Consider the following 11,707-nt stretch of genomic DNA (forward strand, 5'->3'; position numbering starts at 1 on the left):
ATAAAGTCCCCGCGGACCCTGCACCTTGGGATCAAACGGAAGAAAAAAAGGACAAAAGGGAAAGAGGACATTCTGGCTTTTTGTCCTCTGCTTTTGGAGCTATTATGAGAAATGAGTGGTGTAAGGGTTAGGGCTGTGGCTCAATCCCGAGCTCAAGGCTCTGGTTTCATTCCACGCCAAAATGAAAAAAAAAAGCAGAGAAGTCTTGAAGGCTGGTACATTTCTTGCCCTCCCTAATTCCTTTTACCCGCTATTCAGATGGTTAAAGGGTTTCCATGAAGATTGCAGACTGACCAGAAGTTCAGGTTCAAGTGTTGGAGCCGAGGTCAAGGCTACCATAGCCACAGGCAATTATCTTACCGATAATTCCCAACTTTTAACAGCCTTGGATACAGCAAAACTGTATGAAATAACAGTCAGTCTGGCCTTGAAATCAGTTATGTGTTCTAGGCTGGCCTCAAACTTTCTTCCATACAGTTCCTCAGCATCTCAAGCGTCAGGATTACAGGTGTGCACTGCCTGTATAAACAGACACGACTGTTCCATGGTATGATTAAAGTGGAGGTTTTTTAATTATTTTTTATGTGTATGGGTATTGCTTGCATGTATGTCTGTATACCACATGCATGCAGAGCTACTGAGGTCGAAAGCAGGCACTGGATCCCGTGGAACTGGAATTGTGAGCTATTATGTAGGTGGTGGGAATCATACCTGGGTCCTCTGGAAGAGCAGCAAGTGCTCTTAACCACTGAGCCATCTTCCCAGCCCCTATAGGGGGAAGGCTTTTATTGTAGATATGAGGAAGAGGGAACAGCCAGAGGCATTTAAAGAGTCTAGAGTGGAGAGAGAAATAGACTGAACATGGCCAGGGCTCTTTGTGAGACAGAGGGGAATAGTGGGGGATAGAAACTAGAGAAAACAGTGACGCCGGGCTCTGGTTGAGCACTCTTTTAATTCCTCGGGAGGGGGGCTGGAGAGATGGCTCAGTGGTTAAGAGCACTGACTGCTCTTCCAGAGGACCCGGGTTCAATTCCCAGGACCCACATGGCAGCTCACAACTGTCTGTAACTCTAAGATCTGACACTTCACACCAATGCACATGAAATAAAGTTAAATAAACCATAAAAATATTAAAAAAAAATTCCTCGGGAGGCAGAGGCGGATCTCTGAGTCCGAGGCCAGCCTGATCTACAGAGTGGGGACAGCCAGGGCTTACATAGAGAAACCCAGTTTCAAAAAGAGAAACAGGAACAGAGAAAACATGGAGAAGAGTGGGGTTATAAACAATGAATAAATAGCTGGGGGAAGGGAAGCCAGGGAACTGAAGGGAGTTTAGTAGAGAGAAGGTGAAGAGTCAGGATGCTATAGCACGGACTTTGAAATGTGTAACAAGTGCTTGTGATACTGAGGGAGCCTGGAGGCCAGCACGCACTTTGGCATGTTGATAGACATCATAGGTGATCAGACTTCTCTTTTGCCAGAGATAAGGGAAGTGACTCCTTTTAGCAGAGGGAAATGGGCTTCACGGGGTCCTTAGGAATGCTGCTTTATCTAACTGCCAGAAATTCTATTGTCCAGGTTGAGTTCATTTCTGGATATTTGGACTGCCTTTTGGAGTTTGGTGGGGAAACCATTAGGGAAAAAAGAACTGTTCCAGGCAAAACGTACTGCACTAAGCAAGACTTACTGGGGGGTTGTTAGGGTAGCACGAGGCTGTTTCTACTGAGACAAGGAGTCAGCAGACTTCTGAAAACTATAGACTGTTCAGTTACCGAAGAGGCTGAATCCCACAACAGTCATCCATCTTGGTGTCTTAAGTGACTCCATCTTGGGCCAAAGATCGGCACCAACCTAACACCTCTTGTGTCAACTTTCCCAAGTGCTGGCATTATAGGTGTGTACCACCAAACTTTTGAGTCTGCCTGTATTTAGAGTAGGGTAGCAGGTTCTCTTTTTTGTAAACCAGGCTGGCCTCAAACTCAGATATCCACCTGCCTCTGCCTCCTGAGTGCTGGGATTAAAAGCTTGTGCCACCACCGCCCAGTTTATGATGTTTCTCTGCTTATTTTTTGTCTGTAAAAGCATGTATTAAGGGGGACTGGAGCGATGTCTCAGTGGTTAAGAGCACTGCCTGCTCTTCCAAAGATCCTGAGTTCAATTTCCAGCAACCACATGATGGCTCACAACCATCTGTAATGAGGTCTGGCGCCCTCTTCTGGCCTGCAGGCATACATGCAGACAGACTATTGTATACATAATAATAAAAAACTATTTTAAAAAAGCATGTATTAAGGTTCAAGCCAAGCTTGGTAGTACATGTCTTTAATCCCAGCACTTGGAAAATAGAGGGAGGAGAATCTTTGAGTTCTAGGCCAGCCAGGTCCTCATAGTGTGTTCCAGGACAGCCAGAGCTACACAATGAAATCCTATCTCAAAAAACAGACAAAATTTTTCAAATCAGACCCAATGTCTCTTGTGTGAGAGGCCTAAGGAAATCTATGAATGACTAAAATGTTCCAAATGACAAAGAATGTAGTTTTCGGACAAAGAAACAACTGAAGAATCAAAATACAAGTCATGCTGGGCATGGTGGTGCACACCTTTAATCTCAGCACTCAGGAGATGGAGGCGGAGGCAGGTTGGTCTCCACATTTGAGGCCAGCCTGCTTTATATAGCTTCTTCCAGGTCAGCCAGGGCTGCACAGTGAGACCTTTTCTCAAAAATAGCAGCAACAGCAAAAACACCCACAAGTCACACAGAGACACATGAAAGCTAGGAGACTATGGTTTGGTGGATTCTCTGGTGTCGGACAAGGTGTGTACTCTGTCTAAATCTTTCACCACACTGAAGACATTTATAAGGTTTTTCTCCCGTGTGAGTTCTCTGGTGTTTAATGAGGGTTGCACTCTGAGTGAAGCTTTTCCCACAGACAAAACACACATAGGGCTTCTCTCCCGTGTGGATTCTCTGATGCTTAAAGAGGTCTGAGCGCTGTTTGAAGCTCTTCTGGCAGTCCTCACACTTGTATGGTCTCTCCCCTTTATGGAGTCTCTGATGTCTACAAAGGCTAGAGATATGAAAGACCTCCCCACACTCCTCACATTTACAGTACTTCTCGCTGGCATGGGTCCTCTGATGCCGAGTGAGGTGCGAGCTCTGCCTGAAGCATTCCCCGCACTCTGGGCAGGCATACGGCTTCTCACCTGTGTGTGTCCGCTGGTGTTTCACAAGGGCAGCACTCTGGCTGAAGCTTTTCCCACATGTTTGGCACTGATAGGGCTTCTCACCTGTGTGGGTCCGCTGGTGTTTGAGAAGATCTGAGCACTGTCTGAACCTCTTCTCACAGCTATCACATGTGTAGGGTTTGTCCTCACGGAGCCCCAAACTACTGTCAACAGAGTTGTGAGGTTTCACTGTACAGCATTTCACACGGAAGCCTTGTTTGTGGTCACTCCCGTGTGCACCAGTGGCACTGAGACTCTTTGCTGTCTGGATGTGCTGACCAAGGCCAAGGCTGGCACTGTTCCCAAATTCGTGACTCTCAGAAACCCCTTCCTTGGACACACCGACGAGAGGAGGGATGGCAGTGCGTCCTTGCTCTTCAGGAGAACGCTGGAGATGCAACAATACAGTGTCTTTCGGCAGCTTTTCTTCCCAGTCCTCAACGGCATCAGCACACTTGGTAAATAGTGGGACCTTTCCCTCGGACACTTCTTGCACCCATGCCTGTGATTCTGCTTCCTTTAAAGTTTCTTGCTTTGGAATCCAGTCTGTGCTTGAAGCTCTGGTTTCCAAGCCTAAAACATGAAAACATAAGCTGCTGTTATCTCTCGCCTGTGTCACAGGGAAATAGAAATGCTGGTAAAGGAAGCACCTCTAACCCACTTCTAAGTGGTCCTCCCCACCTCCTGGGTGAAACTGAATGAGCCCATCAGGGGCATCCACTTTGGCTGTACAGGCAAATACCCTGCCTTCCTTTTGTACTTGCGCCTACAGATACCAAGCCATTCTTCCCTGGTCCCACTGCATTGCTACAGACTGTATACTAAGAGAGGTAGAACTGCAAAACAATGTCAGGGCAGGCTGTATTGCCTTTATTCCATGAATGTGGGAAGGATTAACGCAAGAAAGGCTCTCCATGGTGAGCTACAATGAACATCGGTGGTAATTCCGAGGTCTTGAAGGCAAGGTCTCAGTGGGAAGGCAATCTAGGATTGGTGGAAGGTCTATAAAAATTGTCCTCTGGCCGGGTAGTAGTGGCGTAGGCCTTTAATCCCAGCACTCGGGAGACAGAGGCAGGCGGATCTCTGTGAGTTCGAGGCCAGCCTGGTCTACAAGAGCTAGTTTCCAGGACAAGCTCCAAAAGCTACAGAGAAAATCTGTCAAAAAAAAAAAAAAACAACAACAACAAAAAAAAAAAAAACCTGTCTTCTGGCCTCTACACATACACCCATACTATACACATGTTTGCTCTTACAAACCCATAAAAATGGGGAGGGTACATCAGATCCCACCTGTAGCTGAGGAGCTACTGGTAACTAATCACTGCCGGAGGAAGCCAGAGTGATTTTTCTTCAAGAATGTAGCCACTGTTTTTTTGTTTGTTTGGTTGGTTTTGGGTTTTGTTTTTGTTTTTGTTTTTTTGTGTGGCTTTTCGAGACAGGGTTTCTCTGTGTAGCTTTGGAGCCTGTCCTGGAACTAGCTCTTGTAGACCAGCCCGGCCTCAAACTCACAGAGATCCACCTGCTTCTGCCTCCCGAGTGCTGGGATTAAAGGCGTGCGCCACCACCACCCAGCATGAATGTAGCCATTGTTAAGTTGACCATGCTCTAATAAATAAACCCACACTCATGCACATGAAAACCCAAATTAAAATAAACACCACAAACTTGAATGTAGGAGGGGGCGCTTTGGGAAGGTTTCCAAAGAGAGTGGGAAGAGGAGAGGAATGTAAAGAGCATGCTGGGAAAAACAAGGGTTCCAGAGAGAGTAGAAGGATAGGAATGGGGCATTCTGGGAAGAAGGGTTTCAGAGCAAGTGGGAAAGGGTAAGACAGGAATGGAAGTCGATTCTGATCAAAGTACATTAGATGTATGTATGAAATTATCAAAGAACAAGTACAAAATTATTAGAGGCCAGGTGGAGTGGCACACATTCATAATTCTGGCACTTGGAAGGCAAAGCAGGAAGATCTCTGTGAGTTCAACTAGTCTGGTCTACGTAGTGAGTTCCAAGCCAACCAGAGTTACATAGTGAGACCCTGTCTCAAAAACCCAACAACAAAATATTAAAAACAAACACATGCACACAAAATAAAATACAGACAAACCTTGTGTAGGTCACAAAAGAAATCCTAAGGCTCTTAACCCATGTTTGTGAATGGCAAACTAGCTCACAGATCATAGAAAACTCAGCTATTAATCCTGACAACAGCCTATGAAAGAAAAGCCTCAACTGAGGAGCCAGGCAAATCAGATTGGCCTGTGGGCTCTCTGTGGGGAACTACTTTGATTCTTAATGATGTAGGAGGGCCAACCCACTGTGGGAGGTACCATTCCTAAGCAAGATGGTTTTGAACTATGTAAAAAAGCTACGTGATGGGGATGATGAGACAACTCAGTGGGTAGAAGCACCTGACAGCTGGTTTGATGATCCTCAGTATACACATGGTGGAAGGAAAAAACTCCTACAAGTTGTTTTCTGATCTACACACACAACACATAAATAAAAGATTTAAAAGAAAACTTAACTGCTGCAAAAAAAGAAGGAAGGAAGGAAGGAAGGAAGGAAGGAAGGAAGGAAGGAAGGAAGGGAAAGAGAGAGAAGGCAGGAAGGAGGGAGGGAGGGAGGGAGGGAAGGAGGGAGGGAGGGAGGGAGGGAGGGAGGGCGGGCGGGCGGGCGGGCAGGCAGGTGGGCAGTGATGGCGCACACCTTTAATCTCAGTACTTGGGAGGCAGAGATAGGTGGATCTCTATGAATTCCAGGACAGGCTCCAATGCTACAGACAAACCCCCATCTCAAAAAAAAAAAAAAATCAAAATCAAAAACAACAACAACAAAAAACCCAAAATCAAACAAAAAATGCTAGCTGAAGCTAAGCCAGGTGCAAACAGCATCCTTCCCCATTCTTGCTATTCTGCACTGGCTGTGAAATGAGTTCCTCAGTCAGAGGCAAGGCTGTGGGAACTAGCAAGGGGGTCTGCTTTCAGATTCCTGCCTTGACTTGTCTCAATGATGAACTGCGACCTGGTCTTGAGAGTCAAATAAGCCCTTTCTCCCACTAAGATGCTTCTGGTCAGAATGTTTTCTCTCAGCAACTGGTAGGAAACTGGAGCAGCCACCCTACAAGCCACAGAGTACAACTCGTCAGAGAGCAGCACGTACCAGGCAGAACTGTGCCGTCACGATCCTTCGTGCTCTCTCTGCAGAAACTCTTCCGAGCTGCGGCCAGCTGCTCCCACTCTTCCCAGGTCAGAGAGTCGGCCATATCCTTGTAAGTCACAAGGCCCTAGAACAAACAGCACAAGATCTCCGTTCAGCACTTGCTGTCACTGCAAACACTTCATTACTCTAAGGGAAAGCCAGTCTTTTTTTTTTTTAATATTTATTTATTTATTATATATACATTATTCTGTCTGCATGTATGCCTGCAGGCCAGAAGAGGGTACCAGACCTCATTACAGATGGTTGTGAGCCACCATGTGGTTGCTGGGAATTGAACTCAAGACCTTTGGAAGAGCAGGCAATGCTCTTAACCACTGAGCCATCTCTCCAGCCCCGGGAAAGCCAGTCTTTAGGAAGTAAGGAGCTAGTGTGAGAGTCAAGGAACAGCCACAGATGCGGAGTACCAAAGGGACCTGCTACTGATCACCTTCATTGTCAGTCTGACTGGACTTAGAATCACCCAAAACTAAGCTTCTGGACTTACCTGTGCAACATTTCCAGACAGATTTGACTGTGGGGGGAAGGCCAACCCTCGATAAGCTGATGCACTGGACTGAATGAAGGGAAAGATGGCGAGGGAAATCAGCACTCACCTCCTTCTGCCTGCTAACTGTGAAGCCTGGTTACCAGCTACACCCTCTGCTACACCTTCCTGACTTCAGACTGTGATATTCTTAAATCTTTTTTTTTTTTTTTTTTTTTTTTGGTTTTTCGAGACAGGGTTTCTCTGTGGCTTTGGAGCCTGTACTGGAACTAGCTCTGTAGACCAGGCTGGTCTCGAACTCACAGAGATCCGCCTGCCTCTGCCTCCCGAGTGCTGGGATTAAAGGCGTGCACTACCATCGCCCGGCGATATTCTTAAATCTTGACCCAAATAAGCCCTCCCCTCAAGCTGATCCTGTCACAGCAGTGAGAAGAGTCACCATTCTCACTAGAGGGTCACAACCTCCTATAATCACGAAAAGATTTTCTGTGGATCATCTATGACAATTTGGGGAAGACACAAGCAAAATATTTTAGTTCTATCACTGTGACTTACAAAATGGACACTGGGGCTGGGATGTGGCTCAGTTCAAGAGCACTGGGCTGGCATGCACAGAGCTGAGTCCAACCCCAACATCACAGAAGCCAGCTGTGGCCGCAAACACTTGTAATCCCAGAACTCCATAGGTGGAGGCAGGGGGATCAGAAATGTTAGGATCATCTTTTCTCTACATAGGGAGTTGTTCAGGCCAGCCTGGGCTACATGAGAATATGTCTCAATTTTCAGGTGGGGAGAGAAGAGACATCTTAGGCGGAGGATGCGGATGCAGGGGCGTGTCCCTGGGAGCTCCAGCTCCTTAATCCTGACCCTTTTCTGCATCCCTACTCTGCTTCCTCGCTGCCAGGAAGCAAACATACCTGTTCCAGCATACTCTTCTGTAATGGTGCTCTGCCATACCCCAAGCCCAGAAACAATGAATTCCGCCGACCATGGACTATTAAATCCCGATGGATCTTGTGTTCCTTACGTTGTTTTAGGTATCTATCATAGCGACAAACTAAACACACTATGTATACATGTACAAGGCTAACACATGTATGCTTATATAGGCTGAGTTCCCTCTATCTAAAATGCTTGTGAGCAAAACTGTTCACAATGTCAGAATATCTCAGTTCAGCCAGGGATGAAATTAGTGATCCAGCATTTTCCTAATCCGAGATCCCAAAACTCTAAAGTGCTTGAGTGTTTGTCACCGACAATGAAATATTAGCCCAAATGTCTATAGTGCGGAGGAGGAAAAATTGCCTCTGAAATGGCTAAATCATGAAATGACATTTTGGGGGGAAGGACCTGGAAAATGTTTCAGTATTAACTTTTGAGGGATTGGGTTAAATTTTCAGGGTTTTTCAGAAGTTAAGTGCTTCCTGTTCTCCCAGGGCGACTGACCTGCGTCCAGCTGCCAGCACCTACACGGGGCAGCTCACAATAGTCTGTGTCCCCGGTTCCTGGGACCTAACGCCTTCTTCTGTGTTCCTTAGGCACACACATACACGTGGCACACATTCACACGCACAGTCACGTAAACAAAAACGCCAAAAAAAAAAAAACGCCGGGTGGCGCACACCTTTAATCCCAGCACTCGGGAGGCAGAGGCAGGCGGATCTCTGTGAGTTCGAGCCCAGCCTGGTCTACAAGAGCTAGTTCCAGGACAGGCTCCAAAACCACAGAGAAACCCTGTCTTGAAAAAAAAAAAGAGTCTTTTCACACTGACCATGATTGTGAATTGTATCCCAAAAGGCACGAGCAAGCTTAGTTTCAACGAGCTAGGCATCGCGGTGCACACCTTTAATCCCTGAACTTTGGAGGTGGAGTCAAGTGGATCTCTGTGAGTTCAAGACCAGTCTGGTCTATACAATGAGTTCAGGTCAGTTAGGGCTACTCAGTGACTTAAAAAAAAAAAATAAGAAAAATTTTCACAATCAGTAGTGTCAGGAGTATTACTCTATTTTTCCAAGGTGTCTTCCCACGGACTTAACATATTCTGATATATGAGCCTATAGACGTCACTCACACACGCGATTAAAAATGCCCAGAAGGCATTTAGAGCCCCTGAAACTAGAGTTGCAGGAGGTGGTGAGCCACCCTACGTGGGTGCTGGGAACTGAACTCATCCTCTGGAAGAGCCCACAGGATCTTAAACGCTGAAACCATCTCTCTGGCGTCACCCAGAGCTCACCCGCATCTCACCTGTGGGGAGGCCCGGTCCAGTGCTCTTTGTAGAGTCCGCACCAACACCGCAGCCTCCTCCCCGCTCTCAGGGCAGAGGTCCCGCACGCAAGCCTGGAGCTCCTGCGGCAGGATGGTGAGGAACTGCTCCAGCACCAGCAGCTCCAGGATCTGCTCCTTGGAGCGCAGCTCCGGCCTCAGCCACCGCCGACAGAGCTCCCAGAGTCGGCTCAGCGCCTCTTCGGGGCCCGCCACTTCCTGGTAGCGCAACTGCCTGAACTGTTTTCGAGAAGTTTCGGGGTTCTGACAATCCCCGGGTCCGGAGGGCTTCTGACTTCCGGGTGAGTCCTCCTCCACTTTCACGGTACAAAGCTCGGCACCGAGCGGTGGCGCGGAGACCCCGGCACCCGTATCCATTGGAGTCTCTGGACCGTCCAGCTCGAACTTGTTTCTAGAAGGGCAAAACGTGGCGTACTGCCACTCTCTTCCACAAACGAGGCCCCAAAATAGCCCCTACCGACACAACACACTCGCTACCATGGCCTTTAGGTCTCACTTTAACTGGTGAAAGGGAGAAAAACAAACCCAGCCGGAAGTGCGTCATTATCCCCCGTGCTGGGGACGGACTTGTATTCCCAAGGTCTCTCTAAGCACCCTGGAGGACTAAGATGCATCTCGGTGGTTCGCCTTCCTATTTGCGCTGGAGCTGCCAGAGGCCACGGTCTAAAAAAAAAAAAAAAAAAAAAAAGTTGGGGAGTGGCGGGCGGGCGGGGGGGCGGAGCCAGAAGGTGGTGGCAGCGCGTGCCTGTAGCACTTGGAGGCAGAGGCAGGAGAATCTATGAATTCGAGGCCAGCCTGGTCTACAGAGAGCACTCCAGGACAGCCAGGGCTACACAGAGAAATCCCATCTCAAACCAAAACAAAATCAAAAAAGCAGAACAGAACAAAACAAAAACCAAAGAAACAAAAATAAAAAAGTAAAACGGGAACTACACAGAGAAATCCTGTCTCAAAACAGAAACAAATAAAAGGGGGCTAGAGAGATGTCTCAGAGGTTAAGAGCACTAGGTGCTCTTATAGAAGATCTGGACTCAATTCTCGGCACCCACAACATGGTGCAGACTTAATAGTTGCTACCAGGCAGAGGTGGTACAAGCCTGTAATCCCAGAACTCCGGAGACAGAAGCAGGCGATCTCTGTGGATTCAGGTTCAGCCTAGCGTACATAGTGAGTTCCAGGACAGCCAGAGCTACATAGTGAGAGTATTTCACTATGGGGGTGGCGGGTGTGGTGGGATGGCGTGAGTGGGAGTAACATCTCTAATACACATTGTATGCACTGCAAACAGAGGCCAGAAGAGGGCACCAGATACCCAGGAATTAGAGTTACCGAAGGTTGCTAGCCATGAGAGTTTGGGGAATCGGATCCAGATCATTTGACAAGAGCAGCAAAATGTTCCAAACCACTGAACCATCTCTCCAGCGCCTTATAACTCTTTATTTTATTCCCCATCTCCTTGGTGCTGGAGATGGAACTCAGGGATTTCAGAATCTCACCCTCCCTGAGAGACGCCCGCCCCACTGTTCTACAGCATTGGGGTCTTTATTCTCTAGGTCTTCAGCTATTTGCAGAGGTTGCAATTCCACGGTAGTCTGTTTCAGTATGACCCTAGGAATGACGACAGGAACTTTGATACTGCCTGTCGGTGGAAAGCGATCAAAACACAAGAGGAATAGATTATTAAATAAAGATAGGCATTTACGGTTAAGGGTAACAGGATTTAACAAAACTCCCCTTTTCTAAAGTGTGGTTTCTCCCCAGACAGCAGGCTGCCAGGCTCCTGGCATAATCTTAACTTTGCTGCATCTATTGTTATTATTATTACTTTTTTAAAAGTCTGGTCAAGTTTAGTAGTGAGAAGAGAGCAAAGTGTGATCAATTGAAATACCCCCTACCTTCGGAATAGATCCCCTGTTGCCCTTTTTTTGTTTGTTTGTTTTTGTTTTTCGAGACAGGGTTTCTCCGCAGCTTTGGAGCCTGTCCTGGAACTAGCCCTTGTAGACCAGGCTGGCCTCGAACTCACAGAGTTCCGCCTGCCTCTGCCTCCCGGAATTAAAGGCGTGAGCCACCACCACCTGGTTCCTGTTGCCTTTTAACATTTAAAAAAAAATTAATTTTCCTGATGCCTGCGCGGGGTGAGGGGCCATACACGACGACTTTGACTTCCATGACATTTGGATATCTCGAACCCAGGGATGGATCTCATGTCATCAGGCTTGGCAATAAGATAAATGTCAGTGAGCCGTCCAGTCCACTTGGTGCATCATCTTAATAAACCCTGGAGACCGAGGTGAGCGGCAGCCTTATTGGCAAGACTGTGTTGCTCTCGCGCGGCTTCTTGGGAGATGTAGTCCTGTGAGCCTCTGGATCGCGCCATTATAGGGCAGTAAAGAATCTCTTTGGTTAAGTTTGGAACAATTCTATCACAAGGCAGTGATAGAATTCAAAGGGTTATGAGCTGGCAAGTTCCTGAGTGTGTGTGGTGGGGAAGT

The 11,707-nt window shown here is 47.4% G+C and overlaps 1 protein-coding gene across 1 annotated transcript; it reads right to left on the bottom strand.

Moving 5' to 3' along the window:
• Positions 1–2,578: 2,578 nt before the first annotated feature.
• On the bottom strand, positions 2,579–11,642 carry Znf394 (zinc finger protein 394). Its single transcript, XM_075972667.1, has 5 exons — positions 11,111–11,642; positions 9,741–9,878; positions 9,177–9,606; positions 6,386–6,509; positions 2,579–3,798 (listed from the first exon to the last, which is right to left on the bottom strand). The coding sequence occupies exons 2-5, from the start codon at positions 9,827–9,829 to the stop codon at positions 2,774–2,776; spliced, it is 1,668 nt and encodes a 555-aa protein (XP_075828782.1). The 5' UTR covers positions 9,830–9,878; positions 11,111–11,642; the 3' UTR covers positions 2,579–2,773.
• Positions 11,643–11,707: the final 65 nt, after the last annotated feature.

Source organism: Microtus pennsylvanicus, chromosome 1 (genome assembly GCF_037038515.1).
Source record: "Microtus pennsylvanicus isolate mMicPen1 chromosome 1, mMicPen1.hap1, whole genome shotgun sequence".
Classification (NCBI taxonomy): domain Eukaryota; kingdom Metazoa; phylum Chordata; class Mammalia; order Rodentia; family Cricetidae; genus Microtus; species Microtus pennsylvanicus.